Source organism: Macrobrachium rosenbergii, chromosome 20 (assembly GCF_040412425.1).
Source record: "Macrobrachium rosenbergii isolate ZJJX-2024 chromosome 20, ASM4041242v1, whole genome shotgun sequence".
NCBI lineage: Eukaryota > Metazoa > Arthropoda > Malacostraca > Decapoda > Palaemonidae > Macrobrachium > Macrobrachium rosenbergii.
In genome coordinates this window covers 37999502-38021187 of record NC_089760.1, presented here as the reverse complement: position 1 = coordinate 38021187, position 21686 = coordinate 37999502, and the positions used below count along the sequence as shown (strand labels likewise).

At 35.2% G+C, this 21686-nt stretch overlaps 1 protein-coding gene across 1 annotated transcript; it reads right to left on the bottom strand.

Moving 5' to 3' along the window:
• Nucleotides 1-1157: 1157 nt before the first annotated feature.
• On the bottom strand, nt 1158-20779 carry LOC136849286 (uncharacterized). The gene is given in 18 exon segments (XM_067122591.1): nt 1158-1791; nt 1794-3656; nt 4627-4738; nt 5432-5519; nt 5852-5936; nt 6226-6373; nt 7160-7247; nt 7749-7836; nt 8198-8321; nt 8539-8626; nt 9927-10014; nt 10963-11107; nt 12497-12593; nt 13060-13147; nt 13550-13901; nt 15163-15250; nt 17572-17656; nt 20616-20779. Coding segments are annotated over 18 exon segments (4149 nt in total). The 5' UTR covers nt 20635-20779; the 3' UTR covers nt 1158-1288.
• Nucleotides 20780-21686: the final 907 nt, after the last annotated feature.

Here is a 21686-nt window from a genome sequence, read left to right as displayed (position 1 = left end):
ACTGTGAAGTGTAAATTGGTTTCTTACAGCAGAATCTTCTGGAGAAACACTGGATACAAGAAAATTTGATGATACACGAGATTAAGAAAGTGGCCTATCAATCTACAGTATGTATAATGAAATTTCTTAAAACTGACATTAGAGAGGGCCACCATACAGCAACCTACTCTTAATCTGGCCTTCAAATTTTTAAAAATTCCAGGTTGATAAGTAATAACATTATCTTTTTTTCTATCTCTCTTATACCTTACAAAATGGAGAGAGAGAGTTTACTTGCTGCTTCAATAACATCAATATTTTTAACAGAAAACTATGACTAGTAAAAATATTCAAATTACTGTTCACAGGATTTATCTTAATGTTACAGACAAGGACAATATTAAGAAAACCTTTCTGTAACTTTGCAACAATTATAATTTGGCACAAAGTCAGTGAACCTCCACTTAGCATTGGCCCAAAAAATGCATCTGGATACCAATATCTTCAACAGCAACATGCTGTATACCCAAAAAAATAAATAGCACTCATCAGTCAGAGAGACCCCAAGCTTGCCCACGCACCTTAAGGAAACAGCTGACTAAGAGTGTGTGTGCCATCTGCAGGAATGTCTGAGAAACTAGTTTAAGAGACCTAAATCATCCTTTTGTTTTTTAGCCATCTTGCAAGGTCATGTATTCCAGATGCCCTATGTGTTTGTCATATTATCTTTCATAGTGTTTCAATAAATATCAACCATGGCTGCAGTATGCCCTCAATTTTTTATTTCTTTATGGTCCCACTACAAGCCTTGCTCACTGTCGTAAGTGAACCATCACTATTTGGCTTCTGACTGTGTACCACAGCTAAAAACTATGATACAAACAAACTTCTGTGACCTTGCAAAACTGACTAATGTTATGGCAACAGACTACTGAATGTTACTTCTAATTGTACTTACAATACTTGAGATCAAAAAGAAATTTGTGGAATGCTTTCTTGGAAACATTTATATTTCTAACAGAGCTTTGAGAGATGAAAAAATATTAATTTGAAGTATATAACTGCAAAATTGAAAAAAAAAATGCTACCACATACAATTCATCCCTCTTCCTATAAGGACAACTTTCATTTTATTGCTTTTAAGGTTATTCAAGTGTTTCACCACCATAGTTGAGTCCTTTGCAAAACTCCTAAAGCATTTTATCTTCTATTAAAATACTGTGACAAAATTCTTAGATAATACAGCAAGATATTCTAATAATCAACGTGATAGCATTATTACAACTGTAACTATTTACTAGAATTAATACTACATATTCAGATGAGATGGGCCTGGATGATGCATATTCATCTGGTACAGGACCCCAAGCCGAGACATTGCATGGTGCTGCATCTGCTGGTAGCTTGGATGATGCATGGCCATGGGAGGTTGCATATGAGCAACCTGTGGATGATGCATCATGCCTTGTGGTGGCACAGCCAGGGGATCAACTAGCACTGTTTGCTCAACCTGAGACGGTGCCTCAGTTATTTCTGTAACTACCAAAGAATTATCATCCTCAGTGGTTGTTATCTCTTGGTATGCCCCAAGATTACGAGCAGCCTCAGCAGCCTCATCAACAACTGGCCTCATGTGTGGATGCTGCTGATGTTGCACAACACCATGATGATGACCGTGATGTTGCTGTTGCTGCTGTTGTTGCTGTTGTTGCTGTTGCTGCTGCTGCTGCTGAGCTTGTGGGTGTTGTGGCTGCTGTTGTGGCATCTGTTGTTGATGTACCACACCAGCCTGACCCATGTGACCCATTTTTGCTCCATCCCAGTTCGTTTTTCCATGTGTTTAGCCAAAGGTAACCCATCAACCCGCTTCTTCCGCAAGTAGTTCTCTGAATATGTCATTTCCTGTGGAACATTATGCTTACTGACCAAATGATTGCGCAGCTTGCTACGATCATAGTACTCCTTGCTACAGTATGAGCAGACCTCTGCTTTCCTACGATCATTATGCGCCCTTTTAATATGAGTATTAAGCTCTCCAACCCTTTTATAACACTTACCACAAATCTGACAGTAGAATGTTGGCTTTTCATGCATCTTAACTCTATGATACCTAAGAGCATCTGAAGTAGGAAAACGCTCACCACAATACTGACAATTGTAAAGTAGAATTCTTAAGTGGACTACATTAATATGCCTCAACAAATCTGTTTTGGTGGCATAGCGCTCTCCACACCGATCGCACTGCTCCTTAAATTCAGAATGCATCTTAACTTTATGCATTTTCAAGGATACTTTTAAAACAGTTTTACCACAAATCTCACACTGCACCTTGGGTTTAGTTGATGAGCCACAATGAGCTTCTTGATGTTCCCTAAGTTTTTTATTTGAGGGAGCCATGAATCCACAGTCACTACACAAGTATTCAGTAGTTTTGCGATAAGTCAAACTTTTGTTGTGGTGCTTTCTCATATGGAATGTGAGACCTGGAAGACTACCCAACTTACAACCACACTCCCCACAAGTAAAGTCATTGGCAGTCTGACCCGCATCATTTAAATGCTTGCTATTGATGTGCATCTTAAGTTTGTACTTGAACAAGAATGTTTCACCACACTCCTCACAGGCATATGTCCTGTCTTTAAATGCAGTTTTTGCCCTTCCTTTCCCCTCAGTATGAGTAACCTCTTGATGGTACCAAAGGTCATCCTTACGAAGGAACTGCTTATCACAATCTCGGCATGGGTGACTTGTCTCAGAATTATTTGCTTTTCCCTTGTTGAAATATGTAATTACTCCATTTTCTAAAATAGTCTCCTCTACTTCTAAAGGTGTGTTATCAATAACTGTATGGACTTCTTTTTTATGTGTGATTAAATCAGTGTACTTCTTGAATTCTGCGTCACATTCAACACAATGATAAATCTTGGGCCCTTTATAAGGAATAAGTTTCCTTTTATTGGATGATGGATACTGGCCCCCGAGACCCCGTCCAATCAGCGTGGATCGTGCAGCTGGACGACCTCTTCCACGTCCTCTTCCCCGACTCCTTCCTCGACCTCGTCCTCTTCCTCTACCTCTACCACGCCTTCTCTTTCGCTCTTCTTCAGAATCATCATCGAAGTCTACTTCACATTCAATACATTCATATCCATCTTCTGAAGGCTCAGTCTTGATTTTAACTTCTGTATCATCTGCCAGTACTGTAGCTTTTCGCTTCCTCCCTCTTTGACTGTAAGTGACTCTCTCTTCATGCTTTACTTCTCTTTCTTCTTCAGACTCAGATTCTTCAGTGTACGCTCTACTGTAGCGTTTATTTTGCTGTTGCTGTGATGCCTGATCAGCTTTTGCCTGTGAAACTGCGCTATAATACAAACTTTGAACCATTTCTTTAATTCTGTCATGCCTCTGAATGACAGAATCTGCTTCATTTACAAGATTTGTACAACCAGAACAAAGGCAAGTGTTTGATTCCATATTTACAATTTTCCTGCTAACCAGATGACTTATTACTTCAAGGACAGTCTTTTGCGTGTAAAGAAGACGCTGGTCATGTTCATACATGAAAAAATCATTCAAGATTTTTCCTGTTTTTCCACACACAAAACATGTGTACTGTCGCATTCGCTTTACAACTCGTTTCGAAGAGTCTTCCTCCTCCTCCATGTCATCAGTAAGGCCTAAAGAAGTAAGAGCATTAGCAATCCTGAGAACCTTTATTTCTATGTTATATATATGTTATCATAAAAATAAGAAATACAACTTTAAAACAATTACTTACCATTAAAAGTCACAGATGTGCATCTCAAGTTCATATTAAGACATTTATTCAAAAATTCTGCAAAAGCTTCATTATTTTCCTGTTAGGTGCCTCATAAATATTTAGTGAGCTTCTTGATTTGTGTTAAATATAAAAAAAAACTCCAGTAAAATCAATAAAACAATATTCTTCTACAGAATCTAAAAAAATTAAATTTTTAAAGCTATTTTTAATACAAACTCATTACAATCCACTTGCTTATGTGAAACTGTGTATACAAATCACCTAGATTGCAAGGTAGGCTCAGAATTTTTAAAAACACAGTAATATGCAAACCCATCTCCTAAAGGAACCAAAAAACAACAATCTTAATATACAACCCTCTACTGAAGTACAAACCCTACAATAGAATTAATAATATCCATTGAAGAAATTAACAAAGCAATACATAAGGGCAAAACATGACTAAAACTATGATTGTGTTTGTACACTTGTCTTTTTTATCATCTGGACCTTAGAACAGCACTAACATGTAAGAAGAGTAACAAACCACATTAAAAATGTATTGAGTATTTTACTGAAATCTTTATGCAGATGTGTGCATGTCTGTATATGCATCAGTGTATTTGCATTCTGTGTAAACAGTTCCAGGTAATTAATATGCTAAGCAAAAACAAGCAGTGTTACAACATAACATCACTTTAAAATATTGTATAAATGCAAAAATGCTTAGCATCATAAAAATTTAAAATAGTATGTATAGCATGTGTGCATGTATACATATGTTTGCTGATCTCTTCTGAGCCTTTCAAATACTAAGCAATTACAGTCTCTCTTTCTCCCTCTCTCTCTCTTGACATACAAAATATACAGAAAATGAAACAACATACCCTTTTTGGTGAGAACTTGTGTTAGAGATAAAGTTCCCATTACAGCCTGCATAGTTGCATAGTATGGCCACGATTGCCTGGTGTACTCACTGACATCAGGATGACTCAAATCCTATAAAATCAAATATAAGGCATCAGTAATATTCAGATTCCATAATACATATAAAGAATATGTGCTCATAATTTTTTTTTTACCTATGCAGACCTAAACAAATTTTTATCTGCAACAAAATGTCATATATTGATAACACTCGTAAACAAAGAGACAAGATGTTGATGACCTCTCCATCAGTAGTAAGCATCTAACCAGGCTCTTTCATCATCTTACTGAGTTTAAGAGAATTACTGAAAATCCCAAGACTGGAAAAAGGTAAAGGATTTGTGAGGACTATGTGGAGGTATACAATGGACCGTGGAAGAGATAAGGGATAGAAGATATTTAAACAGGTCAGTGGACACAAAATCCTATCACATCCTCAGAAGATGATAACAGGAGCTAATTTAAGCTAAGAGCACTGCTCTGTAAAAAGTATAAATGTAAAAATGTGTACTGTGTATAAGAAGAAACTTTAGGAACAAATTCCATAAGCACTACTAAGTATAAAGTACATACTGCATGTAAAATGTATATACTCTATAAGAAAAAGAAAATAAAAGCATAAATTTCACTTAATATGTCTTTTCTGTCCTGTTAAAATAATAATAATAATAATAATAATAATAATAATAATAATAATAATAATAATAATTTCTGCTAGTTAAGTAAGGAAAAAACTGAACTTATTAAAAAATATGACTGCCTTACTATGTATTTACTCCAAAGGTAATTCCACTTCTTCCTTGCTTGGTTAGGTGTAATGATCCCAGTCAGGCCTAATTCTTCAATGATGTTACTGAAAAAAGTAATCAACAATTAAAATACTAAAAATGACAGTACTGTACTGGTAAATATTTTTAATAAACTTGCATAATTCCAAATCTGTATAAATAAATTAGGAAACCTCTCTTCCTTAAACTACAACCTTCTAATGTGAATGAAATAATTTTCTATTATGTTAGAGAAAAACAAGGCCTTCCCAGTCATTTCAAATCTTCTACCAAACTAAAATTATTTTGCCTGGTTATGTCAACGGGTATCATTGGGAAATTTTAGGACAATGCCTACATATAACCTAACACTGTTTTGCTTTATATGACAAACAGATAATTGCTAACCAAAACTTACGCAAAGACAGCTTTCACTTGCTTCAAATTGTCAGGAACTCTAGCACCTCTCAACTGAATAAACCTTGTTGTGACTTCTTTAGTCCCTGTGACAAGAAATAATAATAAATTTCATCAGACAAATTTTTTATTAACACAATGCATAACATCTGAATGTATGACTGGGACAAGTTAACAATTTAAATACACATTTTAGCTGTGTAAACCAGTGCCAAATAAACATTAGGAACATAAACAACCGTAAAATTGTTTTTTGTTGTCTTAGTCTGATTTAAAATAACTCGAAACCAAACTTAAATATGACACACAACTTAAAATACAACTACAGCAATATAATGAAGTATAGAGTACTAAAGGAATTGAAAGATTACTTACAAATATGCTCAAAGTTAGATCTTGCTGCCTGCGCACCATGCACTGAATTCTCTGGGATCTGTTGAAGGGCAACACGCATGTCATCGTAAAATGGCCAAGCATGAGGTGCAGGACTCTTGCCGTCTGGTCCAGTTGTGCACGTCAGTTCCTGAAGTTAGATGTAAGTAAGCATCATGATCTACAAACAGGTAATCTGGGAAAGAAAACTAAAACTAATATTCCACCAACTTCTGAATAGTACAAACTGCTACTTATAAGGAGATAATTGTAATTTTCACATTGTTGCATGACATTCCACTTAAAACACATATTGGTTTAATACTGTACTATAAATAGTTTAATGATCCACATCTATTCATACACCTGATTCTAAAGTAGTGGCATTTTACAAGGTTACATACTACTTTTTTAATGTGCTATAAAATAAAGACTTAAAGATTTGAAAGTAAAGGGGAAATCATGCCACGCTCTAATGTGCATACAATAAACTATAAAAACATGAAAAATGTGCCAGGTTTGTGTCATTATTGGAGGGGAATGAAGGGATCTGATCTTTTTCCTTGGTCAGCAAGTAGTGTTACCATCCAGGGACTAAATAGTATTAAATGAATTCAGTATTAGGTTATAATAAAGTCTTTCCCCTTATGCAAGCCTAGCTGTAAATATCAAATCAAGTAATTAAAGGATGGTCCATCCTGTAAAATAACTAGGCATTAAAATTTTAAATTTTGAAAATTTGCCAGACTGTGACTGTTTTACTACCAAAGAAGCATTGCAAGAGCAAACCAAAATGAAGCAAATCATGAAAACTTGAACAGTAACAACAAAACCTTTAACTAATCGTGGTCTCCATATAAAAGATGGGGAGGAGAACTTAAAATTAGCTGCTAAGTTGTTCAGTTATACTATACTACCATATATGGCTTAGACTTACTTTGTATTTTGCTACAAGATAGTTCCACTTCTTGCGAAGTTGGTTTGGATTTAAAATATGTTCCAGACCAAGTTCTTCCATAATCTCCCTGGAAAAAGAAAGAATATAACAATGGCAGTTATTTTCATATGAAAGTTTCAATATTATAAAGATTTCAACTGTGACACTGAGCAAAGTCCAAAGTCCAATGACTTAAGAGTCACAAAGACAGACAGAATTGTCAAAAGCTATTTTAACAACAGGTATTACGTCAGTAATTTACCTGTGAATTTGTTATGCTTAAAAATATTAAGCCACAAACACTCTTTAACACTGAATCCACTTTTACTACTGGAATAACTTACACCCACAGGAAATTATATATAATAAAATCATATGCTCTGGTCAAAATGTGAACCTATGCCTTTTGGAAAAGGCTGTTTCATGACTCATTCAAGTTCATTCCCTCGGTAACTTGATGTAAAAGTTTGCTCATTAAAATGTGCCAATGCATACTTTTGTTAATCTTGAAAGGGATTTATAAAAAATACTTATAAATAAAAGACTACATATTTAAAAAGAATAAAAAAGTTACTACTTGTATACTTACGTGTAAGTTGTCTGTATCCCAGATTCTTGGAAATCCATATGACGGTTGACTCTAAGAGTTATAAATTTCCTGGTTAGTTCATTTGGCCCTGGAAAAATTTGCAAATCTGTGATTCTTAGGTTCAAAAAGGATATATATCTGCCTGTCTCTCCCATACTGTAGCAGAAAGTATTAATGGTTGTGGTGTCTCAAAACTACAACCTGTATAAAGTCCAGGTCTGCATGAATTTTGATGGATCTGCTTATTCTCATTTGTGTCATATACTTATTGCAACATTTTGTAACTTCTATAATACATGGAATAGTCTTGCTCCTTATCCTCTTCTCTACTTCTTATTTCTACAAACCTGGAGTTCTCTTTCCAAAATATTATTCATTGAAATTCAAAGCACAAATTCAAATCTCATGAAAACCAAAAACGTGGCATTACAAAAAGCATATAAACTTACACAAAAATTCAGGTGATGCCCTAGACTTCAGCTTGTTAACATTGGCACCTCTAAAATGCTTCATGACTTGGCCCATATCTTTCATAAAAGCCCAAGTTCTTTCTCCACCAGCCATTTCTTCATCCTACAGGAAGCAATTGTCATTGCACATAATGCAGACACGATGTACAGTCATTTCATTAATTAGAAACATCCTATAGGAAGCTACTATCATTCCAAATAATGTAGAAATGATATACAGTTATCTCAGTAATAAAAACAACAAAATACACATCATAATGCAACTGCTAAATACAAAAAGGATTACAATGAAGCTAATGTAATAAAAACCAATGACTGACCTGGTATCTTTTGACTAAATAGTTCCATTTCTTTCGAGCCATGGTCACACTAACTCGATCTTCAATTCCTAGTTGTTCTAGGATGTCTCTGAAGATGAGAGCAAAATATTAATTAGCCTGACATAATCATTCATTTTTAATTTTTATAATTATAACAGCTTACTACCCTATACAACTGCTTTATGCCACAACATTGTGTATGACCATCTTATCACTATGACCTATAGAAACTTTGGTTATATATGTACAGTGCACAAAAAAATTACACTATAAAACTGCTATCATTAGTAGGATATTATTTTAAAGCCCCCATGGATGCAATATACCACAGTCTGTTCCACTAAAATCCAAAGCATGAGAAGCAACAATTATGAGCAACAGCTTGCTTCAGTGCCAACACCTTTTACTCTGGAGTTCAGATTAGACAGTCGCCACCATTTAATCACACAACTCACACTGTCCCTGGGAGATTAGTGCATAGTCTTTTACTTTAGCAAAGTAATATAAAACACCAAAAAGAAATAATACACCATTTCTATATTCCCCTATACTTAAGAATAATTATCAGACAAAGGAGGATTAGTAATCACTACTGAACACAGAAGACTATGGGGAAGGGGTTTTGTAATACAATGTCATTTTGTCAAGACTAAGTGGCTAATCACTAAGCCAATCAGAACACATGAAATCATCAATAATGTTCCCATAGTTAACAGTGCCTTGTCCTTCTGAAACTGTATTCATGGCCAGTTCTATAATCCTTACATTAGTAATTTATTGGAGAGATGGGGATTATGCAAACTCTGGTGAATATCTGAAGAAGAGTCTTTTAATATCCCATAAAGAAAAGGCTGGTGTCAATAATCTGACCATAAGAATAAAACTGTTTTAGTTACAGACCAGTGTTTAAGTTGTCAGGTTCTGGGGTACTGAAAGTAACTGAGCACTCAAGGATATCCCTAATGGTCATTATTAAATCAACACTAACAGCACAACCATACATTTATCACCAATACCTAAATTCAGGCAAGTTTATAGAACTATTGCTCAAACACTATCAGCATATGTACACACATCACCAATACTGTATCTAAATTCATAAGCACATCACTTTGATAATAGAAATGACGATTGCAAAACAAGGGCAACAGAAGCAAACTACAGTAAATACAATCTTTGAAGGTACAAAAATAGTGAAAAAAAGATGAATGAAACAAAATGGTATTCTAGTGGGTACTCAATACACAGAGTTGCTATTTATGACATGAAATCAAGAAATGACACAGGGTCTCTCATGCATGGGAGGTCTTATCCATCACCTAAATACCATATACAGTGCTTACTTCTATAAATGGAAAACCCAAGAAGACATCCTTATTAGTACTTACTGATAAACTGCATTGTGGCCTTTTTGGGATATCTCAGCATGTCGCTCACCACGAACTTTAATGAACTTCCTGGTTATATCAACTGACCCTGGGCAATGCAAATAATACACATTTTCAGAATCCTACACAAGTTGTACTATTTAAGTAATTCTTGCATACAGACCCCTTACTTATGGGACCAATTCCATTTGCTCTGAAATGTCACAAGCAAAAATTCCCCAAAGGGAGAAGAATCACTGATGTGTAGACATACTATGCATGAGTGGGCAGATCCACAGGCCCAAGCTGTCAACTCTGTTTATACTTATTGCTGTTCCAATGGAAGTAACATACTGGTTTCCCATCATATATGACAGGGTTAGAGACCTATAACCATGTTGTGACTCAAAAATGACATAATTCATAGTGGTACTATTCATTAAATATGGCATATATATATAATATGTGATATGTAGCACAGTATGTTTAACAAAAACATTTCTACTACCATATTTTCATACCTAAATAAAACTTATATGTGTGCTTATTTTAAAATCTAAAATTGTTAAAATGTATTCAAAATACTGCACACTGCAATACACCCATTAAATGTCTATTATGCTTGCAATCATAACAAATAAATGCAGTCCGATCTTCTCTTTTGTTTAATAATAAAATTTTCTTAGTATATGACACTAACCTAACAACTAAACAGTTTTGCCTCCATAGGAAAATTCATTGCTATTCAAAAATACTGTAAATGATCACCTCTATGGAATCAAACAAATAAAAATAGAAAAATTTTCAGGGAAAAATTTACAGAATGGAGAATTATCAGTGCCCTAAGGATTGTGATCATAGTTAAGTAGTAAAAGCAAAACAAACATTTAACCAGAGGCTAGCCAATAAATTCTAACTCAGTGAAATAATGGTATTACTGAAATACTAATAACAACATACAATGGGAAATAAACAATCCAAGTAATTTCTTTACTGTTTCAAGTAGGCTCTAATACTTTCAGTCTTCAAAAAATAGAAAGGTTGCAGTAAAACTTACATATATATTCTGGCGACTTCCGAGACTTGGTCCCTCCATCAGGACTTGTGCCTTTAATGGCCTCCATTACCTCGTGCATCTCAGAAAAATATACCCATGTTTTATTTAATAAACTTGCATCTTCATCCTTCATGTCATCTGAACCCTAGTAAAAAAGTAAATACACAGCCTGGCTAAAATTTACGGCAAGAGTTACCACTAACACTTCAGTTCTATGATGAAAAATCACTATTTAATGGAAGTTCATTTTTTATAATATGAACCATCTTTATGCTGCAATTTACTTAGAGACTTCAATTACAATTCTAATAAGACTTCTAACTTTTCAGGGGTTCTGGTTCCTAGACTCCATGCATTAATTAAAAAATTACCAGATTCAAATCCCTTGCATGAAATAGTATTTAATGTATATACATCACCTATGCACATCAACAATGTATATACTATGTAAATATAATTATTAATCATAAGTTGTTTTGCTTTCAGAATATGGAATGATGAAAGAAAAACAAGTCTACATGTCTGGTACTAACTCAACAATTTCAACCCTAAGCACTTAACCTGTTCACAGCAACAAAGTAACATTTCTTTTCATTCATTTTTACATATTCATGACCTGAAGAAACTATAAATATATATTTTTTCATTCATTTTTACATAGTCATGACCTGAAGAAACTATAAATATATAATAAAGTATATAATATTAATAAACTAGCTGACCAACCCAGCGCTCCCTGGGAAAACTCTGAATGACAGTCGAACCTATGAACCTACGTTCCCGACTCCACATTTCACACCACTCCAAAATGTCATCCAATGGCTGGGTCTTTACGAGGACCCGCAGTAAATAAGGTACCCCCGAGGCCGGGGGTACGGGTTTGAACCCTACATGAAAAACTTTCTTGGGTCAAATGAGGGCCACTTGCAAATTTTGTCTAGATCGGTCAAGCAGTTCAGATTTCTATAGAGCACAAGTTTACATACAGTTCATACAAGTTTACAAGTTTAGTTACATTTGCATTTATATATATAGATAGAGAAAGTATAAAATCATTCTCTTTCTCATACTGTCAATGCTTACAAATTACTTAATTTCTGTGGATTCGACAGTACTTGGAGTGTAAATAATTAACATTGTTGCTTTTTGGAACATCCTGCTACTTCTTTTAAATTTCTTATTTTCCATCTGCATGTTTTCAAGCATTCATAAGTACATGTATTCGGTCTAACCTGAGGGCCTACTATGTTGTTTCTGAAAAATTTAATTTAGTTTTTTCATGTTTCAATTGTGGTGCGTAATCTGCAATTATCTTTCTTGTTAAATGAGAATTTTTCTTAAAAATAAAAAATAAACTAAGCAGGTATGCACAAGGCCCACTGACATTACTACTTTTACAAAACAAAGGAAAATTAAGTTAAACCTATAATACCCTCATGTTCACTGACAAAATAGTACTGCTCTTCTGTGAATTAAAATGCAGTTAGTATACAATGATTAATTGAATTTATTTGTGTTCATAACAATAACTCACCTTTATCTCCAAATACCGTCTGACCAACTGAGTCCATTTTCTCCGGGCAACACCAATTGTCACCTTTTCAGGCAACTCTAGTTCTTCAATAATCTCCCTTGAAAATGGAAGCAATAATTATAACACAATACAGAGAGTCATATGATTTTATCACTAAACCAAATCTATAATACTGTATATAAATTACAAAAAGATAAATCAAAGCAACTGCCATTTTGACGTCAGTGTACATATCCTCTCGCTGGTATTCAAATATCATCATTTTTGTTTGCCCACTAAAGTCTTTGTTATCCAAATAACTCTCAGAACTTAATGATGTTACATAACTGAGGAGAGTCTGGTAGCCTATTTAACAATAATATTGTATACACTGTACAGCATGAAAACACTACCTATTTAACAATAATATTGTATACACTGTACAGCATGAAAACACTACAGTACACTGTATATGAATGACTGTCCTCATTACCATCCAAGTGTTATCTAAGTTTACCAACTTTAATGTTTAAAACTACACATGATAATTATTTTTTGATGTACATTAAACACTTCTTACTTACAAGAACACTGGATTTGGACCTCGACTAATAATGTCTGCTTCCTTGGCACCACGTAGTTGTATAAACTTGATTATATTTTCTTCTGTCCCTGTAAAAGTAAGTTAGTTAGTTATTTTCCCAAGTTATACCAACAAGAAATTTAACTGAAGTGAGGTAACTTTCCTTGTTTAGAATACTTATGCAACTTTTTTTTCTTACCAATATCTGCAAATGGTTATAACTTTAACTTCCTTTGATAACACATCAGGAGAAAGATATGATATTTAAATGAAACCATTTAAAACACTGGACATTTATATGACTCCCAATTTACCTTCACAGACATCTTAAAACAGTGAAATATAAATATATGAAGATCAATCTAATTTCCCCATAACAAAAGGATGAAATTGTCATATCACATCAACATTTTCATTGTACAATACAGTACTACTATACATATACAAGCAACGTATCAACATTCAAAGCAAAAATAATTTAAAATACGTACAGATGTCATCTATGTCATTATTTTCATTGTCTGGTGCATTATCAGACATTGTTCCTCCCCCACTTTCACTCTCTCCATCATCATCACATAATATTTCCTCCTCGACTATGATTTCTTCCTCGTCAATATCATCATCCCCCTCATATTCATCAGATGATTCTGGTAACTCAACTTCGTAAGCCTCCATTCCATCCTCACATTCTTCTTCCACCTCAGGCCCCTCCATTTCCTCCTCATCAGTAATAGGAAGTACAGAAGGGGGCATAGTGAGTAATGCATCATGCATTGCGCTGTAAAATGGCCATGAAGGTGGAGCAGCATCTTCTGGTTCTAAAGCTGGTTGACTTAACTCCTGGAAAAAAAAAAAACCACTATCAGCATCATTTATGTATCTTTTTTCCCCTATAGAATCATTGGATATACTGGAAACAATGGCTATATTTCACACAATCCTTTCAACACAAAAGATCATGAATTTGCTATGCTTATTTTCTTGGAAGACAAGAAACTGTATTGAAGATGGGATCGTATGGCTTGTGGATCACTAAAGGTTGTAAGCAATATCAGGGATTTGAAGGCAGGGGTAGCAAAGAACTGATAAAAAGAGACTGACTTTCAAGGGTACTTCATATTAGGCAGAGACACCTTTGCTTAGTGATCAAGGAGGACGTGAAAACACATGAGCCTACTGCTTTGAAATGATTCTAACCAGTGGGAAATTGATAATTCTAATTCCAAATCAAGAAAAATCTGACACACTATTATTATCGTTATTATTATCACTTATAATTTGTAGGTGCTCATATGAATATGTTATACATACAAGGGCATCAACTTTCTAAACAAGCTTCCAGTGTGAACTCCCATTATGTGCAAAGAGAAAACAAGAATCACAAGATGAATATACAGTATCAAAAGGTATGTAAGTGCTGCCTAATGAGAGGAGAAGAGTACCTAAATAGATAATGGCAGACAACCTTAAGCAATCTAATGCCCAACTGATCAGTCATGAACTTGATACCAGTACAAAAAAAACAAGGAGAAAAGAATAGTTGAAGTAAATGCATAAAAACAGCATGGGCAGAAACTGGCTGAACTGCACAAGATTCAACTTATCCTGAACAAAATCCAATACAGTAGTTGTTGTGAGCTGGTGTAATGCATTTAGTAGAAAGTTGCCAGATAGTAGTATACAGTTTGCTGAGATAGACAACATACTTATTTTATCTAAATATTGGAAAGTGAAGAGATAATTACCACCTATCAGAGATAACACCTATAGGTCTGTATCTTAGGTAGCCAATGTAGCTAACAACAAACCTGTCATTGACAGTACAGGGTCCTTGTATGGAGAGGAAGAGTCATGATTTCTTTCTCCAACTGTTGAATATTCTCAGCTATCACTACAACATTCTGGGGCAATGGAGTACAGTTTACCATAAGCAAAATGAGAAGTTTGTAAACTGAAGGACACTGTGCTACTATTTATATTCTTATGAAAAAAAAAAAAAGGAGATGGTATGGCATAAAGGATGAAGTTCTAAGAAAAGGCGTGGAAGAAATATCCAGAGTTACCATCGTTAATATGAAACAATAAAAATTACAGCACTTACTTTATATCGATTCACAAGATAATCCCAATGCTTGGATGCCTGCCCAGGGGTCACTTGCCCAGTGAGACCTATGTCATCAATTACTGATCTGAAAACAATAAATTGCATTTCTTAACTGTTCACAAAAATCAACAGATCTGTGGATGTGGAAGAATAAAGTACAAGGTAAATTATATGCAAATTTTTCACTGTAATTTTTCAAAATGAAAATATAATTTTTCATAAAACAATTTTTCAACATACAACCAATCACTTTAACATAGCATATTTGCAAATTCCATGCATATCAATCCAACTGTAGAAAGATAGAAGATAAGGTAGCTCAGGTAGGTAAACAAATGCAGTTCTTTAGGTTCTAAATAGCATGCAAATCATACTTTGTGTATAAAAACACCAGCAAAAAAGCTGCAAGGTATGGAGGATAATTAAGATAAGGTGGTATGTTTGTATTGAAAAAAATTTACTTTGCTTTTCAAAAATAACAATGTTTCACCACAAATACATTACTTTCACTCTGTTCAAACAGCAACACAGGCAGGAGGCAAGCTGAGCTGCTAAAGTCCTGAGAGGTTGAGAAGGCCCTTGACAGAAAAAGTTCCTGGGGCTCAATCTTATTGGTAATGGTGTTCACTGGTGACCATTAGTGCTGGCATTTACAGACAGAGGTGACAGGTAGTTTTAATGCATGCTAGCCACTTAAGCTGGAGCCTGTTGGCATTGGCAGTTACAAATACCAACAAATAACAAGGTAGTATCTGGAGAGTGAGTGACTTTTTTTTTAAAAAGACATAGGATGACTGGGCACACGCAAAACATAACGAGAGAGAGAGAGAGAGAGAGAGAGAGAGAGAGAGAGAGAGAGAGAGAGAGAGAGAGAGAGAGAGAAGGGACTGTTCTGAGCCTTCCTAGAAAGTCTTGCTGAAGTAAGTAAGTATACCTTAGTTTTACCAGACCACTGAGCTGATTAACAGCTCTCCTAGGGCTGGCCCGAAGGATTAGACTTATTTTACGTGGCTAAGAACCAATTGGTTACTTAGCAACGGGACCTACAGCTTATTGTGGAATCCGAACCACATTATAGCGAGAAATGAATTTCTATCACCAGAAATACATTCCTCTAACTCTTCATCAGCCAGCCGCGGGAATTGAACTCCGGTCCATCGAGCGACAGTCTGAAGCTCAACCGGTTCGGCTAACAAAGGGCTAAGTCTTGCTGAAGACTGGTCATAAACACTCATGACTAAATCGATAGCTTCTCCTGGTGCTTCAGCATCAGTAAGGGATCAAAGACATGTGTCTGTTCTGAATACAAGGGAAGGGCATGCTCACAGGATATCCCAAGGGGTAACCCAAACATGATGACCCCCACCACTCAAAGACCAATAAAGAAGGGACAGCAGGATGGACAAAAACAGAGCACAAACAATACACCTGATTATAAAAATGATATGGGATTCTAATAAATAAAGTTTTTCTGGGAAACAACCTAAAGTCTTCCTCTAAAGACAAAGGTTTTTACAGTATCTTGAATGAACAATGGTATAATTGTATTAATACGGCAAACTTGACAACTTTACACAAGAAACTAATGTAAAAAAAACACACTGTCCAATCAAGAAAAACAGAAAAAGAAGTTAACTTATTATTCAAGTATCCCTGACATACTGAAAAACCACAAATTCAAAATAAAAAAGTATCATAATAAAAGTCAAGTTCTATGCCCACAGCACAAAGAAGACATCTTGACTTGACAACAGCTGAAAGAAAAATGGGGTGGACAATCAGGTGAGTGGGCATTTCTCCCACTCCTCACATACCTACAACAGTTAACTAATTTGTTATTAGGCTTCAGTGAGTAAAACAGCTTGTGTCAAAGGTAAATGGCAATGTTTGTATCCTCACAAGAACAAATGACAATGTGAAAGAAGAGCTTAGTATGTAATCAGGTGACAATGAAGGGATAAAAAACTAATTCATCTTGGGAGTACAGTTTGTCCTCTGGCAATTAAATTAAGAATGAGCTGGGTTGACGGTGAAAGTCCTGCCAACCGAGGCTTCTACTTTGGAGGGGTGTTTGAGGAATATTTCATGATAAAATGAAATACCTGTAAGTAACGTTTTTACTACTAAATAAATTAATTTTTATTATATGAGAACACACTATCCCTTACAATGAAAGGCATGGAAGAAATTGTAACAAAGCAAAAGGATCACTGAAAAACATTTAGGGTGATGAAGTAAAACGTTTTGTGATTAACATGAATATATACTATACGATGAAAATTCCAGAGGGAGAATTAAATTTTAAAAAATTGGGTCCTCTTGAAAGATATGAAGACAATAAAGAAGAAAAAGAATCTAGCATTTGAGATGTGTGAAGAAATTAAATTACTAAAAAAATGTACTTACTGAAATACATAGTCTGGAGTCTCATTATAATTAACCTTTAATCGAGCTCTAGACTGAATAAAGCAAAGGGTCTGCTCGTCCGTCCCTGAAAAATAAATTTTACAAAATAACATCAACGTTCAATTAAAAAATCTTTTTTGCATACTGTATACCATTATGGCAAACAACACTATGGGCACTACAGTATATCCAAGTTAAATTAGGAACTGAGTAAATTTTATGGAACCATCCATTTCTTTCTACAAACGTGATTTTTTATAATAATAAAATCGGCTTTGTGATACAAACTCATCAGTTTACATATGCACAATCCTGTCGCAAGAGCTCTCTAGACAACCATAAGGAAGAACCCTTATCCAGCAGATATGCCTCTGATGGTAATAGTGGTAAGCAAAGCTATTCCCTCAGTTGGCTAGACTAACTACAAAATGCACTTTTTTATATTAGTGCTTCTGTATAACAGTCCACTTTCCTTTATTAAAATCTATTCTGTGGTTGAAATCCCAAAATGTGTGGTTACTGTACTGTTTCTGTCGTCAACATTACTGGCTCTTTGTTCTCCTTGGTGCATTCATTTAGAAGGTTTTTCATAAGAGCCAACACGCTTAGTGACTGCTTATACAGACATAGAAATTTCATAAAAATGTGATTCCATGATTTAGCCTATCCTACCTGGTTTCTGGAAAATGCTCTCAAATCAAAAAAAATGCTACCCAAACAACAAACAAATAAAGTAATTAACAAAAGACAAAAAAAAAAATCAAGTAAGCTATCACCATAAACTATAAGTCACTAAAATTCTTGGGGATGAAATCATAATTGTACCAATGCTATTGGTAAATCCCTCTGCCAAAACAAAATTGAGAAAGCAAAAGAAAAGATGAAACCAAGGTATAAGATAACAATTGTAACTATTGCTATTTGGCTTACCAAGTCCCCTTGTGACAAACTGAGCCATTGCGTTGTTCAGACCAGCAAAAGGGAACAGAGGTGTAGGAAGGGGGCAATTCTTGTAAAGTTTAGTTATGGATTTGTGGTGAAAATTATTGTTTAAAAAAATCATTACATTAACCCATGTGGCTACTTAGGTGCTACTACCAAAGTTTAACTGGTCTGTATTCTCATTGGAACATGAATTTTTGTGACCTAAATAAAATTCTAATGGTTCAGAATGAAATACAGTGACCCTAGAACAATCCTATAAGCTTAATAGGTAATAATATGATACTTTAATTCCTCACCAACCTAGAATGATGGTAAATATCCAATTGTAAGCCCACTGTGTTGTCTTGGAAGTGTTCTAAAACTTCTTGGATTTGACTTGGAAGCTTGTTGCACATGCACTACACATGACCACTTGTGCCCTTTTTTTTTTAAGGCAATATTTGTAACTTTTAGCAAATAAAACTTCATAGCTTGTCCTGGTTAAGTTCTTAGGTATCTTCTGACTCCTACCAATGTTCACCAGTTGATACATCCAGTATTACCTTGCCTGCCTACTTCGTATGAACTCATGATGTGTATTCAATTTACTCATTTGTAAAATTGATGTAGCACAGCTGTTTGCCAACGTGGAAGTAATACTCTTCTCAACAAAACACATTGTTTGGATAGCTTTAGTCAGTTACTGGGACTGAGACAGGAGAAATTGCATCCCATCTGACTTCTGTACCTCTCAATCTTAAATAAGAATGTATAACAGTAATAATTGTATTGTGCATATCGCTTGGGGGAAAGGAAAGGGGTGCTCTCTTACAAGCAAGGGCCTGGGGTATTTGGTTAGGATAAATTTTGCTCCACTTTTAAGATTTATGGTACTCTAGGCCTGATTAGGATGGTGTGGGGGGTCCAGGGGACATAATGTCCTTATGTCAAAAGGGACATTACATCCTAGGATAGGTTAAGGAAGGTCCAGTTGAGATGCATTTTGCATTAGGCTTTTTGTTTTGTGATTGATACAGGCAAAAATCAGGCATTTATTGTGCTGCCTTTCTTGCTGATTGACAATTTCTACCATTATCCTTTATGCAAGTCATTTTTGTCTCCAATCCTCCCCGCCTTAAAAACAAGGGGTGCTCCACCGTAAGTTTGTGTCAGAAGCTGGGAAAACAAACCAGTGGTAGCCTAAGTACCAACAACAAAGGTCAGAAATACATAAAGCTGAAGATAACTTGTCGACAAAAATGGCATAGCCTAAACGGTTTACATATTTGATCAAGAGATTTGAGTACTGTTGAATTATACTGTAAGGTTCGGCTTTGACTAGATAACTAACAACAGGCTAGGTATGTTAGCCTCTAAAAGCCTAAAGCGTTAGCAGATTTAAAAATATACGAGCCAATTGTTATTTTTAACTTTAATCATAAATATTATTAAGCGACTAATGCTTCCCAAGCTTATATCATCAAATATTTCTACTTGATTATATCATTCAGGCTGCATCTCATCATTATTATAAATTCCTGGCGAGAGAGTCCTATCTAAACAACTCACCATGAAGGGCAAATGAAAGTCAAGTCATTAACATTTAATCATTTTTTAACAATTTACGCATCTAGAGTCTTTCGTTAATCATTTTCGAACGCTGTATTGACACACGCCTAGGAATAGATCTTTTGTTTGCGTGAACATACGAAGGAAATCGGACATTTACTCGTAGTAAGCTCGTCCGAACGTATTGATCATTTTCGGTCTTGACTATGCGAACGAAGGAAGCCTTCGCCAGGCCGTCGGGAGGCGGGGGGACACCCATCACGACGACTCCAGTCCATTCCTAGATAAAATTCGATTTTAATCGCCTGCAAAGTGACACAACACAATAATATTACCCAATCGCGCGCATTTCCGACTAATCTGCCGAAATTACAGCGACTTAATTAGGAATCTAATTCAAAATAAGTTCGTCATTTCGTCGACTATTGTCAATCGGCTACGAATTCGGATCAGGCAGCCCGTGTCCGCCATTGTGCATTTAATGACGTCACTCTCAGCTGAAATCAAGCCAAAGCGAACACGGCATTTTTAAAATTAACGGCTTTACTTACATGGGAAGTCAGACTCCATGGTGGCAGCAGACACTCTGTATATTTCCGATCAAATATCCCGAAGTACAGCGAGGAACAACGACAAAAAGACGCGGAAATCCTCAAAACAAAATGAGACAAACTACATCGTAGCCGTGGTCTCAATAACAAAAGCCGCCATTTGGGACGCGCCGAGATATAGCCGCTAGAGCACTGACGCTGTTCGAGTTGTTAATTCAACCGCCATTAATGAAAAAGAACATTTTATTAACTTTTGTACTAAACTGCAGGATTTACAAAATTGTTATGTTATATTTGACGTATCATTACTTTTATTTTACACCATTGCCTTTCATGAAGAAAAAACTCTGGCGAGTAAATCACAGATGGTATAAAACTCCTAAAACCTGGCCTGTTCATGAGACTGAGAACATTAATAATGACTCAATACAGACAACAAATTACTAGACAATATATATAGCTAAGAAATGAAGACTAAACTTAGGATTTGTGTGAGGATAAGTCACGCTTTGTGCACTTCGGAGTGTTCAACCATAATACAACTCCGTGGACTCAACGTCCCCTTCTCAATTGTTTACAGTTCCACAATTGGTCGCAATGGCAGCCTCGTTATTTGTACCTGTTGGTTACCTCAGGTGACACATTTGCTTCCCCTATGTTAGGTAGTGATCATGAATGTTTATCCTTGGGTTGCGCCGTAGCTATGTCCCATATCATTCCACATTCTAGGATTTGAGTTTGCTAACTTGAGGTTACAGCCAAGATTACTTTTCTTCTTTTTTTATCTATTCATTTAAATTATATAACTATGAAAAACGAAAATTACTCTTAAAATCTGCTATTTGAATTCTGAATTATATGACCTACTAGCAATCATGCTCTACTGTCTTTCTACATTACCCTGTAATGAGCTAACTAAAAATCACTAATTTCAATTTCACATTGTCTAATACTAGAACATTTCTGAGCAGCTATACATATTCGTGCTAGTCTTCGAAAAACGATATATTGTTTTCACCTCTCTTTTAAGGTCCTTAGACATTATTCCAAATGAATTTCAACTAAAAATCT